Source organism: Puma concolor, chromosome A2 (assembly GCF_028749965.1).
Source record: "Puma concolor isolate L17-30 chromosome A2, mPumCon1.1.hap2, whole genome shotgun sequence".
Classification (NCBI taxonomy): Eukaryota; Metazoa; Chordata; class Mammalia; order Carnivora; family Felidae; genus Puma; species Puma concolor.
The window spans coordinates 68,293,549-68,313,144 of NC_141668.1; the positions used below are offsets into that span (position 1 = coordinate 68,293,549).

The 19,596-nt window shown below is 38.9% G+C and overlaps 1 protein-coding gene across 17 annotated transcripts in view; it reads left to right on the forward strand.

Moving 5' to 3' along the window:
- ICA1 (islet cell autoantigen 1) overlaps positions 1-19,596 on the forward strand; it is a 152,021-nt gene that overhangs the window by 9,940 nt on the left and 122,485 nt on the right. For 4 of the 17 annotated variants that reach the window (XM_086695344.1, XM_086695351.1, XM_086695339.1 and 1 more), the window contains exons 2-3: positions 12,161-12,198; positions 16,377-16,542. In XM_086695344.1, the coding sequence (XP_086551470.1) occupies positions 12,182-12,198; positions 16,377-16,542 (183 nt within the window). In that variant the 5' untranslated portion in view covers positions 12,161-12,181. Of the gene's footprint in view, positions 1-12,095; positions 12,199-16,376; positions 16,543-19,596 lie in introns of all 17 variants that reach the window. The other 13 variants (XM_086695452.1, XM_086695340.1, XM_086695369.1 and 10 more) reach the window with 5 other exon arrangements.

Genomic DNA, 19,596 nt, shown 5'->3' on the forward strand with positions numbered 1-19,596 from the left:
CCCAGTGCTCATCCCAACAGGTGCCCTCCTCAATGCCCATCACCCACTTTCCCCTCCCACCCCCCATCAACCCTCAGTTTATTCTCAGTTTTTAAGAGTCTCTTATGGTTTGGCTCCCTCCCTCTCTAACTTTTTTTTCCCCTTCCCCTCCCCCATAGTCTTCTGTTAAGTTTCTCAGGATCCACATAGGAGTGAAAACATATGGTATCTGTCTTTCTCTGTATGACTTATTTCACTTAGCATGACACTCTCCAGTTCCATCCATGTTGCAACAAAAGGCCACATTTCATTCTTTCTCATTGCCTAGTAGTATTCCATTGTATATATAAACCACAACTTCTTTATCCATTCATCAGTTGATGGACATTTAGGCTCTTTCCATAATTTGGCTAAATATATTTTATTTAACCCAATATATTCAAAGTATCATTTTAACATAAAATACAAAAATACACATATAACATATAAAATATAATTAAATATAAAATAGAATGTGGGGCGCCTGGGTGGCGCAGTCGGTTAAGGGTCCGACTTCAGCCAGGTCACGATCTCACGGTCCGTGAGTTCAAGCCCCGCGTCAGGCTCTGGGCTGATGGCTCGGAGCCTGGAGCCTGTTTCCGATTCTGTGTCTCCCTCTCTCTCTGCCCCTCCCCCGTTCATGCTCTGTCTCTCTCTGTCCCCAAAATAAATAAACGTTGAAAAAAAAAATTTAAAATAGAATGTATAAGTAGGTATTTACATATAATGTTTTGATACAGCTTTTATCAAAAATATGAATATATCCAAATGTGTTGATATAAAATACATATACTTTATATAAATATTAAATATAAATAAAATGTAGATTTATCAGTGAGCCATTTTACCGTTTGGGGGGATATACTAAGTCTTCAAAATCCAGTGTAGACTAAAAGCATACCTATATTCAGACTAGCCATCTTTCAAGTGTCAATATCCATATGTGGCTAGCAGTTACTGTATTTGGACAACACAATGTTAAAAGATACACTTATTTCAGATAATTCTTCTATAAATTTTTTTTAAATTGTTAAGAGTTTTCCAATTGTAAAATGCAGTTTTAAACTATAATTTAAGGAAAACATGTATTACTATCATTTAATAATATTCTGTGCTGGGGCGCCTGGGTGGCGCAGTCGGTTAAGCGTCCGACTTCAGCCAGGTCACGATCTCGCGGTCCGTGAGTTCGAGCCCCGCGTCAGGCTCTGGGCTGATGGCTCAGAGCCTGGAGCCTGTTTCCGATTCTGTGTCTCCCTCTCTCTCTGCCCCTCCCCCGTTCATGCTCTGTCTCTCTCTGTCCCAAAAATAAATAAAAAACGTTGAAAAAAAAATTAAAAAAAAAAATAATATTCTGTGCTGGCAGTTGAAGAGTATACAGTATTTCTTTGTAGGAGGTGATTGCGAACTTTATCTGACTCTGGTGTTCCTTCCTATTTCACCTTTTGAAGTTGAGGTTTTAGAGAAAAAACTACCATAAGTACTAGAGATTAAAATCTGTATGCTAAATTTGAATTGACCTTTGAAAGTTATGTAAACCAACCTAAATAAAATCAAAGGTGTTTATAAGCAAGGGTTTTCAAAAATCTTTTCTTTAGCAAAGACAACCTAGTTTTTCTTTTCCTGTCTCTAGTCTTTTAATCCATTTTATATTATTTGTTCTTGTGGATTTCTTTAAGGTTTGTTGTTTTCAAATGCCAGCTTCTTTGTTATTTCTGCCATGTTTTTTTTTTTGTTGTAGCAGAAAATTCACCATTGATTGTCCTTTGCAAGCTGTTCTTTAAATAAGAGATGAGCAAAATCTAACTCATGCCCCTTCTGAGCTCTTTGAGGTTTTTTTTCTTCTTTTTTTTAATGTTTATTATTTTTGAGAGAGACAGAGACAGAGAGGAGGGAAGGGGCAGAGAGAGACACACAGAATCCGAAGCAGGCTCCAGGCTCTGAGCTGTCAGTGCAGAGCCTGACACAGGGCTTGAACCCACAAACCTTGAGATCATGACCTGAGCTTAAGTTAGATGCTTAACTGACTGAATCACCCAGTCACCCCAATGAGCTATTTGAGTTTTGCGGTTTGTTTGTTTTGTGGGAACATAACATTTTAAACTAACATTAATGGTGAGGATGATGGTCTTTTAGAGAATATCTTGACTTGTTCTTTTTTTAGTTTCTTAGAATATGAAATGCCGTGTTGGATATTTTCCTTTGAGAAATATCTCTTGGGAAAGAGGGAGAAGCTGAGGAGAGCACCAGGTTGCTAATAAGAGATTAGTGTTTCAATTCCAGCTTTCCTTCTTGAGAACTTCCCCATTTTTAGAACCTCAATTAGCTCATTTTTTTTTTAATTTTTTTTTTTTTTTCTCAACGTTTATTTATTTTTGGGACAGAGAGAGACAGAGCATGAACGGGGGAGGCGCAGAGAGAGAGGGAGACACAGAATCGGAAACAGGCTCCGAGCCATCAGCCCAGAGCCCGACGCGGGGCTCGAACTCACGGACCGTGAGATCGTGACCTGGCTGAAGTCGGACGCTTAACCGACTGCGCCACCCAGGCGCCCCTCAATTAGCTCATTTTTAAAAAGGAAGATGTGTTCATTATCTTGAAGCTTTCTCTTAGATATAAATGTCTTTAAACTTAATTAAAGTCAGCTTTATAGTTTTTGTGACTGAGGACATCCGACATGTCAGCTAGCCTGGTCTACTGTTCCACAGACAAGCAAAGTGAGGTAAGATAGGTGAAGTGACTTGAAGAAGGCACAAATGTGAAGCATGATCATGGGTTTAGTGGCTTTTATTTTGTATTGGGAGACAAATATTTTGACATTAAAAAATTTACTTTAGGAATGTGGTTTTATTAGGTTTAGGGAAGCATTAAGCTTAACTAATGCCTGTATGTAGTATCTGAGCTATATCAATGTGAATTAAATGATCATTTAAAAACATCCTAAGACTCCAGTTCACTAACAGAAAATGCAGATTTTAACAATGATTTGCAGGTGTAGGGCTTAAATAAAAACTCACTCATCTTTTAGCTGCCTTAAATAAGGTTAAGAAATCTATTTTCCTCTCATAAGGTTTGCTGACTCACAAAATTGAAGCATGATTGTGTTTTACTTTTACTTGCAAATTTGTGAAGTGTCAGAAATCACTTGCAGGAGACACAAAACTCAACTAAAAACAGAATCCCATTTAAAGTTACATAGAATGCTCAAGTAATCATAACTTTATCAAAATATGCACAGAAAAGCTATGTGATATCTGAGAGATAGGAAAAACACCTGTAAATGCTACTCAAAATCACATCACTTTATTAATATATATTTTTTATTAAGTAAACTTTGCACCCAGCATGGGGCTCGAAATCATAACCCTCAGATCAAGAGTCACATGCTCTACCAACTGAGCCATCCAGGCCCCAAAATGATGTTACTTTAATTAATATTTAGCTTTTGAAAGCATGGAAGGCTACTTCAACTTCCCACCCTCTGTAGGAATCTTTCAACTATGTGTGAGTGTGATTGAATCAGTATGTGTTTTAAAAATAATATAGTTAATTACGTCTGGAGGAATCATTTTTCTGTTTTTACTGAAACTGTTTTAGCATTTATACTTAAAACATACACTTCCTTCTCTTTGTAGAAAATTATAAAAATCATTGACATAAAAAAAAGTGACCAGAGATAATCCTCCGGGGAAAAAAAAAGGTGAAAAATGACTTGGAGCAACAGAAATGTACAAACATTAAGTTATTTTTTAACTCAGTCCCTAGAACCTTTGACAGATTTATATTGTTTTCATTAGGCAAGCCATCAGGAGCCCTCATTGAAGCCTTGGCTCTGAAGCTCCTTGGCTTTGTTTTCTCAGACCCATTAGTCACCTCCCTGGATCATAGGTCCCCATGTTATTTCATTTAGTTTTTAATTCTTTGATTTTCCATTTGTTTTAATTTTTATTATTGAAGTGTAATTGATATATAGTGTTACTATTTTCAGGTGTGTAACATAGTGATTCGACAATTCTATATGGTGTGCAAGAAAGGGGCTTCATTTGATTGTTTCTCAACTCCCTCTAGGCTCTAAATTATATGACGTGCATTAATTCTGAGACTGCACCAGAGAAATAAACCAAAGACAAAGCAAGATATTGAAAACTGGTAATATTTCTAGATGAAAATAATCTCTGAAATAATGGGAAGATGGAATTGGCAGAAAATTACAGATTGTGTAGTTGGAGGCTAAATTCAAGAGGCATTCCACAGGCTTCCAGCATTTGTTATGGATAGTAAGGATGACCTCTTAAGTGAAGACAGGACATAGAAGGTGCTCACTCGATGTGAAGTAAACCACAGTGAGTGTCTACCCTCCAGTGGCTATAGAATATATCTAGATGCTGAAAGGGACAGAAGGTGGCCTCAGAGATTGGTCCCTATGTCTCCTCATCCATGTCTCATCTTTAAGTTTTAGGAATGCACGACTACTTATGGTTGCATGCACACACCACGCAGTTCTGCTGTGCAGGAGTTTGGTCATTGTTTTCCCTCTGTCTGGAATTATTACCACCACCTACCCACCACCCACTCCTGCTGCCCCCACTCTTACCCTTCATCTGGCCAGCCTCTACTGATTGTTAGAAACTCAGCCCAGAGGCCACCTTAGAAGCCAGGTCTGGTTCCTCTTTCCTTTTTTTCACCTAACCCTGGACACTTCCTCTGTCATGACACGCATTCTACATCACAGTAACACCTGGCGTTCCCTGACTTCAGGTTCTCCTTTTTGGTTATACACAAATAGCCCCTAAAGTCTGTAGCATGTAGTGATGTGTTTTTACTGAGGTTTAATTTTAATGTTTATTTACTTTTGAGAGAGAGACAGAGCATAAGTGGGGAGAGGGACAGAAAGAGAGGGAGACACAGAATCTGAAACAGGCTCCAGGCTCCCAGCACAGAGCCTGACATGGGGCTCAGACTCACAAACTGCGAGATCATGACCTGGGCCGAAGTCAGACACTTACCGACTGAGCCACTCAGGTACCCCGAACTGAAGATTTATTTTAAATAATTATTCTTTATTTCATCAAATATAAGAAACCATTGCTCATGATACCTTTTACCATTTTATGTTCTGTGAAGAAAAAAAAAAGTGACTGGCAGACCGTTGACAAGGTATCAATTGTAGGACATATCCTAGCTTCAGGAATGTTGGGATGTGAACAGATTTGCACTTGTTCAGTGATGTGTGGTGCCATGAAGCTGGTGTTTGGGAATGCGTGATTTTACTCTAGGATGCAAATGTACCACTTTGCACCCACATCACTTGAAAAGTGTGTTTCTTATGGGGGAAAAATGGCCCACTTCCCAAAGAAAGCTAAATGCCGGTGTGCACAGCAGTACTGAGGAGCTCTCAGTGATGATTTTTAGTTGGAAAATAGGAATTTTGAATAAGTTGGGAAAAGACAAATTTGGCAGTGACTCAGATCTACAATTCAAGAGAATCCACCATATGCTCAGTACAGATACAGGGAAAAGGGATTCTGGACTCAGTTTCAACTAGTGCTCCATCTAAAAGAAAAACTACTCACTGATGGAAGAGAAAAATCTGCTAAAGTTGGAAAGGTAATTTGAGACTTAAAACTGCACAAGATACACAACACACTTAGAAAATGTGATTCAAGAGAAAGCTTATTGTAATATTTTTCCAGATTCAAAGTACTGATACAGTGAAATGTAACTACTATCTTACCTTTACTCTGTTAAGTGTTGGCTGAAGAGTTTTAAATTCTTTGCATAACTCAAATGTAATTGGAGGTGCCATCAGCTAACTCCATAAGCTCATAGAAAAGGATTCTGGGCCAGAACAAATGTTCACTGTGGCTGAAGCCAGCCTATGTGGAATGAAAATACTTCCCCATGTTAGATTTCAAAGGAGGAGACTCTAGTAGAAGGGTTTAAGGCATCTGAGGACAAACCAACTCCTCTTCTTTGCAACAATGCATCAAACTTTGTTTAACACAGGCTTGCTTTAGCATTCGGAGAACCATGGAGTATTTGGAAAAAAACTTTGTCTTAGGTATTGGCCATCTATTGTGTTCCAAATGGCTTTTCAATGGCTGTAGGAAATAAAACGCAAGTTGTAGCCTGTATGCATGGGTGACTAAAACTGAAGACACCACAGCAAGCATGTAAGAAAAGCATAGAGGAAAAATAAGCAGAATCATTGCCTGGAGCTCCGGTACAAACACTGAATGAAGTATCCCTCATCCCCGTTCCCCCAATTCTCCCCACAAGGCAGAATGGCCTCTCAGCCACATGGGTGTGGCTGAGAACAGCTGTGGTCTTACTGCCTGGCATGAGGTAAACTACTTCAAGGTGCAGCCTGGTTAAGTCTAGGAGGGTTAGGTTGGTAGGCTTTGTGTCACCTGAGAAGGTGCTGACCTCAGCAGCACTTCCGCCTTTGAACAGACATCTTTGCCCTTTAGTACAAAGAGGCCACTCCTCACTAACCCATCCCCATACCATCTGGGTTGTTACATCAAAATTAGGAACTTACTGTCTTTTTAAGTAAGCTCAACGGCCAATGGGGGGCTTGAACCCATGACCCCTAGATCAAGAATCACATGCTCTACCCACTTAGCCAGCCAGGAACCCCAGGAATTTGCTTTTTATTGATCTGTTAACTCTTGGGTCCTTACTTCTTTGAGAAAGTCTTAATTCTTATTGACTCATCTGCTTTGTCCTTCCTTGGGGATAGAGTTTAGTGAAACAAACATTCATATGGTCATATCCTGTGAATTTAACAGTGTCTGTGCTTTTCTTTTTCTTTTCATGGCACTCATGTCATGGAAAGTCCATAAGCAGCTCGATGCTTCCTTTTCTTTGCTTATCTCCCAAAGCAGTATGGCCACAAGCAGAACTTTGGGAAATCTTCTCTGTGCCATTCATTTAAAAAAACATTTTTAAAAAATGTTTATTTATTTTTTAGAGACAGAGCACGAGCAGGGGAGGGACAGAGAGAGAGGGAGACACGGAATCCAGAACAGGCTCCAGGCTCTGAGTACAGAGCCCAATGTGGGGCTCAAACTCATAAACTGAACTATGAGATCATGACCTGAGCTGAAGTCAGACACTCAACTGACTGAGCCACCCAGGTGCCCTATTCTCTCTGCCATTCAAATGCTTGAGACATGATACCATTCATTATGGACTTCTTTCATAAGTGTCTCATGGCAGAAGTGGAGATACAGCCTCCTTTGCAGAATCATGAATTGTAGTATTAGCTAATTTTAGACTTTATAGTGTTTAATAGGGAAAATGATTTTTTAACAGCAGATTTTACAAATTTGGGGGTTCACAAAGATCTTTTTATATGTCCCTTGCAAATTTCAAGAGTCTCCTGGATCTGGACATTATGTTTATAAGTCTATCTTAATGGCTCAACCTACATTGTCCAGTACTGTACTAATAACCACATGTGGCCATTGAGCACTTAATGTGGCAAGTCTCAATTGAGATGTACTGTAAGTATAAAATACACACTAGATTTCAGATGGTACAAAAACACGGATGCAAAATATATCAGTAAATTACTTATTGATTATATGTTGAAATAATATTTTAGATATATTGAGTTGAATAAAATACATTATTTAAAACTTTTTTACTGTTTCTTTTTACTTTTTTTTATTTTTAATGTTTATTTATATTTGAGAGACAGAATATGAGCAGGGGAGGGGCAGAGAGAGAGACACAGAATCCAAAGCAGGCTCCAAGCTCTGAGCTGTCAGCACAGAGCCCAACGTGGGGCTTGAACTCACAAACTGCAAGATCGTGACCTGAGCCGAAGTCAAGACGCTTAACCCACTGAGCCATCCAGGCACCCCTGTTTCTTTTTACTTTTTAACATGGCTATTCAATCATTTAAAATTACATATGTAGCTTATAGTGTATTTCTACTGGACAGAGCTGATCTAGACTGTGGGTTCCTTGAGGCTAGGACAGTGCCTGGTGCATATAATTAGATGTGTGGTGCATGTTAGATAAACCAAACTGTTGAACTGAAATGAAGGAATGGATGAGAATTATAATGATTTTTTAAAGTAGTGATTTTGACGCTGTGAATTTAGAAAGTGGTAGGGCAAGATGAGGTGAATTTTGTGCGGAAATCTTAAAATGTGTGTTAATTGTCCGTGGTGTATGGGGCTGGAGATGGGAGTCCTGACTACAGCTGCCTTCTCATGAGACATTTAGATATGCCCTGTAGAGTTGATCTGATTTTCCCACCCATGATTTCTTTGCTGTAGTACTATATTATAATTCAGCAGGTTAAGATCCATTTCCAGAAAGGGTTTTTCCTGTATGCCATTTAGCTGTGGTATTCAGACTTAATGTGCTTCATAATCACTTGCAAAGCCTGTTACAAATGCAGATTCCCAGACTGCCCAGAGATTTTGGATCATTAGGTAAAGGAATGAGGCCTAGGAATCTGCCTGTTAACACCCCAGAAGATTCCAGTGAACGTGGCCTATAAACAGTACCTTGAGGAACACTGGCATCATAATCCAGAAATAGCTTAAAAGTCCAAGTAGAAGGGGCAGTGTGCTCAGTGATTTTTTTTAAAGTTTTTATTTTTAAGTAATCTCCACACCCAACATGGAGTTCAAAGTTACAACCGGAGATCAAAAGTTGCGTGCTCCACCAACTGAGCCAGCCAGGCATCCCTTTTGCTCAGTGATTTTTATTATCTATTATTACATGACAAAGAAATTAAATTGTTAAATACTTTAATAATCGAAAATGAAAACATTTTAGCAAAGGAAACAATCAACAGTGAAAAGGCAACCTACCGAAAAGGAGAAAGTATTTGCAAACTGTAAAGGGTTAATATTAAGAATATATAAAGGATTCCTACAATGCAATAACATAATTGTCCAATTGAAAAACTGGCAAAGGACTTGAATAGACATTTGTCTAAAGAAGATATGCAAATGGATAGTAAGCATTGAAAAGAGGCTCAACATCACTAGTGATCAGGGAAATGTAAATCAAAATCACAGTGAGATACCACCCCACATCCATTAGGGTGACTCCTACCACAAGAAAGAAAGGAAGAAAGAAAGAAAAGAAAGAGAAAGAAAGAAGAAAGAAAGAAAGAGGAAGGAAGAAAGAAAGAAAAACAAGAAAGAAAGGAAGGAAGAAAAAGAAAGAAAAGGTAAACAACAGGTGTTGGGGAGGATATGGAGAAACTGAAAACCTTGGAGTACTGTTGGTAGGATTTTACAATGGTGCAGTCACTGTGGAAAAAAGTATGGAGTTTCCTCAAAAATCAAAAATAGAACTACAATATGAGGGGTGCCTGGGTGGCTCAGTCAGGTAAGCGTCTGACTTCACCTCAGGTCATGATCACGCGGTTTGTGAGTTGGAGCCCCACATCAGGCTCTCGGCTCTCAGCACAGAGCCCTGCATCAGGCTGTCTACTGTTGGCACAGAGCCTGCTCAGATCCTCTGTCCCCCTGTCTCTCTGCCCCTCCCCCTCTCCTGTGCATGTGTGCAAAACTTTCTGTCAAAAATAAAACATTAAAAAAAAAAAAAGAACTACCATACAATCTATCAGTCCCATTTCTGGATATGTATATATAAAAAACCTGGATATTTGGACACCCTTGTTCATTGCAGTATTATTCATAGCCAAAATCTGGAAGCAACCTAAATGTCCATCAGTGGATGGATGGGTAAAGAAATAAGCTTTGTACATACAATGGAATATTATTCCACCTTTAAAAAGAAGGAAAACCTGTCATAGGTTACAACATGGATGAACCTTGACACCCTTATGCTAAGTAAAATAAACCAGTCACAAAAATGACATACTGCATGATTTCATTTATATGATGTGTCTAAGATAGTGAAACTCATAGAAACAGGAAGAATGGTGGTTGCCAGTGTTGGGGGGGGCAGTGGAGGAAATGAGGAATGGTTCAATGGGTATAGAGTTTCAGTCATGCAAGATGAAAAAGTTCTGGAGATCTGTTATATAACAATATACATATAGTTAACAATAATGCACATTAAAAAATTGTTAAGAGGATAAATTTTGTTTTTTTACCACAATTAAAAATAATTAAGTGTTAATTAAAAATGAAAAAGTATCAACTGACCTAATAGTTCATGGTGAAATTGGACTCAAGGAAAGACTAGAATTTTGTTTCCTTGAACAGTACCTTTTCATGAGAAATTTTGTTGGAAGCTTAAAGCTAAATAAAGTAAATGCATACTTGCAGGGAAGCTGTGTGGGTGTTAAGACTAGAAGTGAGTGGCCTTTCCATGATTTACTGAGTAGAGGGCAAAGCTTACTCATCATGAATGTCATTCCCAAAGCATCTTGTCCAAAAACTTGGATGCCCTCCAGGAGGAAAAGACATGCTGATTATTGGATGCTGTCATTTCAGAGACATCCAGACACTCCAGCAAAATGTCTTCCTTCCTCTCTCCTGTCCCTACACCTGAAGCCTGGAATTTTAACACTTTCATTTTAGTTTCCTTAAAACATTAAAAAAAATTAATCATTGAGGGGCATTGATTGCCAGGACCCTTTCTGATGCAGAGGGAGAACAGGTGGGTTGATTTTGTGGAGTAGCCAGAAGCACTCCTGTGCTGAGCATTCACTCTGGCAGCCAGCATTCTGTGTCTGGACAGAGGCCATTCCTTTAGGTAACAATCTCTCCAGTCTTTCCAGAAACTGGTAGGCAAATGTGGTTGGGTTGGGTTGGTTTGCTCTGCCCCTGAGGATGGCCATTCCTGAGTAGGGCAAAGAAAGTAGGGGACAAAAACTAGAGTTACTTCCATATTTACTAATGAGATGAAAATACAATGTTAGGACAGTAAGAACTAAAATAGTCACATTTTCCTCCTTTCTACCCTTTCTTGGTATCTAATGTTAGCCTTTTGTGGGTTTGTGTGTGTGTGTGTGTGTGTGGTGTTGTTGTTGTTGTTGTTTTGTTTTCAATGTGTTGGCTCATTTTTTGGAAACATTGATTATGAAATATTTTGTTTTCTTTCCTGGCTACCTAAGGACTCTATTTCAAATGAAAATTAAAAATAAAAAATTGACAGCTATTTCCCAGGGCATGGGAGAGAGATCAGGCAAAGAATTACCTGTGGCTAGGCCAATACCCTCATACACTGGAGGGGTTGTGATTAATTCCCCAATTTCCTTCATCTTCCCTGTGATGGGGAACCCTGGCAAGTTCAGGACCCTATGCCAGAGCCCACATTCCAAGGGCTACTTAGGCTAAGGGTCAGTCCCTGGGAGGCGACAGAGTCAGGCAGCAGCATAGCCAAAGGCCAACCACAAGATCAAGTCTTAAGCACCAAGGACCTACTTTTCTTCTTTCCTGTGACCCAGAACAGATTAAGAAGCACCAGGGAGTCTGGACCCTCACAACTCTCCCCACCAAACTCTACAGTTAACACATGATCCTTTGTATTTTCTGCCTTCCAATTCTCTTGGGTAGATGGGTGGGTGGGTGGGGTTTCATGGTTTGGGGTTTCTCGTGCTAATCTTCTCTTTATTGTCCCAATTTTGGTGTATATGCTGCCAAAGTGAGCACATTTATGAAATATTTCTAATCTATAAAGAGACACATAGATGCAATCTATTCACCATCAGTCTTAACAAAGAGAACACTGTGAGTACAGTTGAAGCTCCTATGTACCCCTCTTGAATAATATCCCCCACCCACTTCTGCAGTACTAAATGCCATCTGGAATTTAGTGTTTATCATTAGCCATTTTTTGTACCTTTACTATATAATATTTGTATACTTCAGTTATTTTGTATTTTGTGGTCTCATACTTTATATAGTCGTTTGCAACCTGCTTTTCTCATGCAATCTGCCTTTTTGCTGCTTACACTTCATCTGGGATATTTCTTCCAGCGTTAAACTATTCTCAACACCAGTGTACAGTGTTATTGAGTAATAGTGTTTGGCCCCTAAAATACAATTATAAATGGTTTAGGATTGGAAAATTTTATGTGTGTCAGATTAACATATAATTATAGTGTTAACTGTTAAACATTTGTTTTATTTCAGGTTATAATATAACTTATCCTCTCATGCTTTTTCCCTGCCCCTTCTCCCCAAATCATCAACAGTAGAAAAAAGAAGAAGAAGAAAACATGTCAGGACACAAATGGTAAGTAATTTTGTTGTCTTTTCTGAATTGGGAGAGACTAATGAAAGAAGAAAGCACATTGTATATGCTCAGTAAATCTGTGTTGCATAGAAAAATCATGATTTAGGGGCGCCTGGGTGGCTCAGTTGGTTGAGCATCTGACTCTTTTTTTCAACTTTTTTTTTTTTTTTTTAATTTATTTTGGGGACAGAGAGAGACAGAGCATGAACGGGGAAGGGGCAGAGAGAGAGGGAGACACAGAATCAGAAATAGGCTCCAGGCTCTGAGCCATCAGCCCAGAGCCCGACGCGGGGCTCGAACTCACGGACCGCGAGATCGTGACCTGGCTGAAGTCGGACGCTTAACCGACTGCGCCACCCAGGCGCCCCTGAGCATCTGACTCTTGATTTTGGCTCAGGTCAGGATTCCACGGTTGTGGGATCAAGCCCTAAATCAGGCTCCACGCTGAGCATGGAGCCTACTTAAGATTCTCTCTCTCTCCCTCTGTCCTTCTCCCCTGCTCACTCTCTCTCAAAGAACAAAAACTAAAAAAATATAAGTAAATAGGTAGATAGAAAGGAATCTGTATAAAAAGAAAAAGAAAAAGAAAAAGAGAAAGAAAAATCAAGAGTCACATTAGCAGTAAATAATGTTAGCCGTTATCCAATATGGAGTTTAGTCAAGTTTAAATATCTTTTCTAAATAAATATGGAGGGGCGCCTGGGTGGCGCAGTTGGTTAAGCGTCCGACTTCAACCAGGTCACGATCTCGCGGTCCGTGAGTTCGAGCCCCGCGTCGGGCTCTGGGCTGATGGCTCAGAGCCTGGAGCCTGTTTCCGATTCTGTGTCTCCCTCTCTCTCTGCCCCTCCTCTGTTCATGCTCTGTCTCTCTCTGTCCCAAAAAATAAATAAACGTTGAAAAAAAAAATTTAAAAAAATAAATAAATAAATAAATAAATATGGAAACCAAATAACTAAAAATATTGTAAGTTCTTATGTAATGTATATTCTCTTAAGAAATTAATTTACATATAACTTTTCTTTTGAGAACCTAATGACTTTTCTTACTACCAGTTTTTCAAATGTAATAAGTTGATACTTTTTTTAGCACTATTTTATTTATAGGTTATTAGTGTTATCAGGAAACTTGATATAGGGCAGCTATAAAATAATGAGTGAACACAAACCCAGACTCATTAATTTATAGTCATGACTTCAACCTTCATGAACACTTAGGAGGTAAATATGGTTAGAAGATGATGATGCTGAGTCAAATGTGGTAATCATGGCAATGTTAGCACTGTCATTTACATGCCTATAACACATCTTAGCAGCATATTAAACGTCTTAGAAATTCCAGATCTGCTACAAGCAGTGTTTCTGAACCATTCTGAACTCATGGCCGACCAGGCAGATCTTTGTCATGTTTTATCTCTTGAATTTGTAGCATGAAAAATTGTGATGTGTATTTTCATGTTTCAAATGTACAATTAATTATAAATATGCTTTTAATTTTTTAATTTTATTATTATTTTTTAGGAATATACTTTTTAATCCTTCCTGTCTCAGTAAAGAAGTAATCAGGCCCAAGGCCTCTGTAGTATCAAATGTCAAACCTTAAAAGAATTTTTGCATGTCTTAAAATGTAACAAGTTTTAAAGGATAATTAATAAATGGCTAAGGGATTTAGTTTCCCTGAGTATCACCATTTGCCAGCTTTGTAACCAAGAGTTGTCAGACTGTTTTCTTAATTGTTCCATCTTGCTTCGTTAAGACAAAGGGGTGGCTCCATCCTGTGACCCTCATACTGGCTGTCATACCCTGGCAGCAGACTAGGGAAGTAGGTAGTCATGCACCTAAGAGAGACAGGAGAGCCCTAAGAAGTGGGCACTTCCCCAAAGTCTTTTTCCCTCTAACTCTGCCACCGCATTGCTTGCTGCTGAAATGCAGTGGCTCCAGAAAACATTGAAATGAGCCCTGGCCTGGATTTTAATCCTGTGTGACTTTGGGCAGAATTCGTAAGCTTTTGAAACCTAAGATACCTCATTTGTTAAATGACAGAGGTGAGAGGGGTGTTCATTAGATCTCTGAAGTCCCTTTGTCTTTGTCTTTTTTTCAAAATGGAAATTTTTTTTAATCCATGACCTTTCACAATAAATAAATAAGTACATAAGTAAGTAAGTAAATAAAAGGTACAATACAAAGAAGTCCACCCTATTCCCCACTCCTAAAAATTCTGTTTCCCCAAAATAGTTTTGGAGGGTATATCCTTCCAGTCTTTTAATGTTTTGTTTTTTTTTTTTTTTTAATGTTTAGTTTTGAGAGAGAGAAAGAGACAGAGTGCGAGCCAGGGAGGAGCAGAGAGAGAGGGAGACACCGAATCTGAAGCAGGCTCCAGGCTCTAAGCTGTCAGCACAGAGCCTGACGCGGGGCTCGAAGTCACAGACTGTGAGATCATTACCTGAACCAAAGTCAGATGCTTAACTGACTGAGCCACCCGGTACCCCCTTCCAATCTTTTAAAGCACATATTTATAGAGATAGATTTTCTCTTTTACATAAAAGTTATATACTTTTCCACTTGTTTTCTCTGATGTGAGCTCATAGTAAAACAATTTTTAATTCAAGTATAGTTGACATACAGTGTTCATTAGTTTCAGGTGTAGAGCATAGTGGTTCAACAAGTCTGTACATATAAAAAGAAACTTTTAAATAAGGCAGAAACCATGAAGGTCCCCCAAATCTAATGATAACCTTTGTAAAGAAGTTATCTGAAACCCCTTTTGACTTTTTAAGAATAAATTTGTGTGTGGAAAATTGTAAATGCCATCTGGAAGGAGAGTAGAAATCACCAAGTTTCAAGGTATAGGTATTTTTTATGTAGTAATGTAAAGCAACTTATGCTTTAGGACTCAGGTCTGGCACTTTTGGAGTAGTGATAGTATGCAGTGGAAAAAGGTACATGTCTGCAGAGAGGAGAAACAAGGGATTCTGTGTGGACCTGTGCACTAGGAACTCTAGACAGGAGGAGGGTGTAGACAACATAGGGAGATATAGAACACTATGGCAACATTTCTGTCAATATTTGAGGTGCTCTGGTCTTTTACAGAATTTGATTTCATCTCAATTCTTTTTCTAATTTCTTTTTTACATATACTGTGTCCTTCCTGAAAGAATTTTTTTTTTCCTATCTGTATTTTAAACATTTATGTTTAAGAATTTAAAGTTTTAATATCAGGGGCACCTGGTTGGCTCAGTCAGTTAAGCATCCAACTTCGGCTCAGGTCATGATCTCACGGCTCATGAGTTTGAGCCCCACGTTGGGCTTTGTGCTCACAGCTCAGAGCCTGCTTCAGATTCTGTGTCTCTGTCACTCTCTCTGCCCCTTCTCTGCTCTCTCTCTCTCTTTCTCTCTCTGTCTTTCTCAAAGATAAGTAAACATTTAAAAAAATTTAAATTTTTAGTATCAGAAATCGGTAAAGATTTTTTTAATTGTTTTTTGTTTTTTTAACTTCATTTCACTGTGGTAAGACTACTTAACATGAGATGTGCCCTTTTAACAACTTTTTAAGTGTACAATACAGTTAAGTATAGGTACAGTGTTGTACAGCAAGACATCTAGAATTTACTCATCTTGCATAATTGAAACCTTGCACCCCTTCAGTAATGGTTTCGTATTTCCTTCTCACCCCATCCAGCCTCTTGGTAACCACTGTTTTCCTTTCTGATTCTATGAGTTTGACTGTTTTAGGTACCTCTAGGACACATTTTAAATGTGCTATTTTTCAACCCCTTATCTCTACTTTTCTGCCATCACTTCACTGTCGGCTCTAATGCTAGAGTGGAGAGAACATTGGTGTCTGGCCTTATCTCTATAACTCCCTGGGCTGCTTGAACCAGGCACCCTGCCTAGTTTGGCCTTACTTTCTCCACTTGGAAAAGGAGTATGTCCAACCTGCTGGTAGCTAAACTCTTCAAGGTTTAGCTTCTCAATTTCCTGCAAAAGCCCCTTGATTTCCTCACTAACTTTTAAGGTTTCACAGTAAGAGTTGGTTGACTTTTTTGGTGTAATAACCACATAAGAAAGTATCTGTATGTTTGTTAATGTTATTATATAATGGTTAGATAGATTTGTTCACACTAAAATAGCTTAATATTTATGAAAGTCGTGAATAAGATACCTCTTTAAATGTTTTTTTAGCAGTTATCCCTGGGACTTACAGGATCGATATACTCAAGATAAGTCTGTAGTAAATAAGATGCAGCAGAAGTATTGGGAAACGAAGCAAGCCTTTATTAAAGCCACAGGGAAGAAAGAAGATGAGCATGTTGTTGCCTCTGATGCAGACCTGGATGCCAAGCTAGAGGTGAGCTGGTCACCTGGGCAAGCCTAGGTGAGCTTTGTATCTGAAAACATATTGCAAACTAGTTCTTGAGGAAAATCTAGGATGAGGGAAATTCAATTCCAGAATATATATATAGTTTTTTATTTGAGAGAAAGAGAAAGAATCTTAAGGAGGCTGTAGGCTCCACACTCAGCATGGAGCCCAACGTAGGACTCGATCCCACGACCCTGGAATCGTGACCTGAGCTAAAATCAAGAATCGGGTGCTCACCCAACTGAGCCACCCAGGTACCCTAATCCCAGCATATTTTTTAAAAACCTACAAATTCTTGTGTAACTGCTAGTATGCTTCAGTTAATTTGTTTTTCAAGTTTGTGGCTGGATTGCATGGCAAGTGGTAAATTCTCAATAAATGCTTGTTGAAAAAAGTTAATGGAATCAGAAACCCACTGCACATGGTATTACACTAGGGTCAGGCAAATACTTACGTTCTAAAAAAGGGAAAAGATGATAGCACAAGATCCTAGTAGAGTCTAATAAAATTCTTGAATGAATTAACTAAGCAGATATTTAGTTAGATTAGTTAAAAATACAGTACGTTGAATTCCTATCTGGTTGATTCCCAAATACTAATATAACTGGTAGAAGGCCCACTAACTCCCTATCTTGCTAGACATTCTGCCAATAGTTTAGATTAAAATTTAAAAAGCATACTTATCACTTCTGTGAGGAACAGTACACGACCTGATAAGAATTCAAAATGGTCTCTAAATTTAACATCAAAGCTAGGGAGTGCCTGGGGTCTCAATTCGTTGAACATCCAACTCTTGATTTCTGCTCGGGTCATGATCCCAGGGTCATGGGATCGACCCCCGCTTTGGGCTCCACACACAGTGGGAGCTTAAGCTCTGCTTGAGATCCTCTCTCTCCCTCTCTCTTCCTTTCCCTTTGCCCCTCTCCCTCACCCCCTCTCTCAACAAAGAAACAAACAAACAAACAAGCATATAAGCTAAAGTTAATGAACTGCACATTTAACAGGACTAGAGTAAAAAGCCCAGGATTTCAAAAAGTTATACTGGAACAGAGAGGCTTAAGGGGACCTATATTAGTTCTTGATTGTATAGAAAGGTCTGTCATGTGGGAGAAGGATAATTCATTCTGTGCCTCTGAGGGGAGAACCAGACCCAGGGCCCCTGTTCATAGTATGTATCTTTCATGAAAATATCCCAAATGTTTATGCATTTGTCTGCCTTACTTCCACTAACAGATCAGATTCCATGTCAGCCTTATTCACCATAGTATCCTCAGCCAGACACACTATACACATTCAGTAAATACTAACTGAATCAGTGTGCGTGTTAATGCAATAAATATCAGTTCCCAGCCCTTTCCCCTGTCTCTGGAATTGTTCAAATTGAAGCTAGGTTTGATGGGAATGTTCTAATGGAGATTGCTAATAGTGGAGAAAAGTAGAACCAGGAGGCATCTGTTCTGATTTTAGTATTCTGCATATAATTGAAATGATTATAAATTGCATATGTTTTTCACGTCTTGTACCTTTATTATTTTTCTTTTTAACAACCCAGTAAATACAAGTATTATTCAAAAAGGAATTCAGTATGTAATTATTAGTTCATTAAACACAATATGGTAATTTTATTTTTATGCTTATTCGCCCCTGGCAGTATTTTTGCTGAACCAACTGTACTTAAATCAAAATAGCTGCTGTCCGAGGCACATAACATCCACAGTACTTAGCTGAGACTAATAATGTTACACAACAGAGGTGTTTGTTGCAAAAATGTTCAAACTAGTATTGATGTTTGTAGAGAGCATGGATTCCATCAATAAAACATATGTAAATGATGTGGAAACCATTTTGATGTGTTCTTACCCTAAGTTATCCACAGAACACTAGTTTATGAAACAAGAACTTTTATTCTGCCAGCATAAGAAAAGTTTATTGCCAAGTTATAATAATGGTCAGATTCTACTATAATCTGTTGGGAAGTTAATATACATAGAAATGTTGCACTAAGTTTAAATATGTGTCAAGAATTAGTTGTTAATGAAATATTTTTTTTTTCAATGTTTATTTTTGGGACAGAGAGAGACAGAGCATGAACGGGGGAGGGGCAGAGAGAGAGAGGGAGACACAGAATCGGAAACAGGCTCCAGGCTCTGGGCCATCAGCCCAGAGCCTGACGCGGGGCTCGAACTCCCGGACCGCGAGATCGTGACCTGGCTGAAGTCGGACGCTTAACCGACTGCGCCACCCAGGCACCCTGAAATATTGTCTCAAAAACAGCTCTTAAGAACAGACAAAAGTAACCTGTGGTGGCAGGTCTTTTAGTGAGTGCCACAACATAGTAGATGGTCTTTGGTTTCTTAGTTTGGATGTGGTGAGAAGAGTGTAGGCCTGCAGAACTGGACATTCCAGAGGTGCGCATTTTATTGCACTTATTTTTTTTAAGTTTATTTATTTTGGAAGAAGTGAGCAAGCGAGGGCATGACTGGGGGAGGGGCAGAGAGACAGGGAGAAAGAGAACCCCAAGCAGGCTCCATGCTGTCAGCACAGAGCCTGACGTGGGGCCCCATCTCATGAACCATGAGGTCCGTGACCTGAGCCAAAATCGAGTCACTCAACTGACTGAGCCATCCAGGTGCCCCAGTTGCATTTAATTTACACCTCAGTGTTTTAAAAAAAATGAACAGTGACATCAGAACATACTTTTTGAACTTCTTGGTCCTGTATTCAGGAATTACTATGTGTTGGTGGTTTGTGACCCAGAATCCTGATATCAAGCATTTGTTAAGGAAGAGATTCAGACTGCTGATTCTGTTTTCTTTTATGGTAAAGGTTTTTCTTTTCCCTCTCGCTCTTTTCTAAATAGAGGATACAGTGTAATGAAATAAGATATAGCAAAATTTATAATCTTCATGACCAGGTTTTATCATGTTAAGCATTTCAGGAATGGTTTTTAATTTTTTAAGTATATATGCATGCATCTCTTTTTATTAGATAATTGGTCATGTTTATTATGACACACATCCTCTGTTTTAACTCAAACAGTGA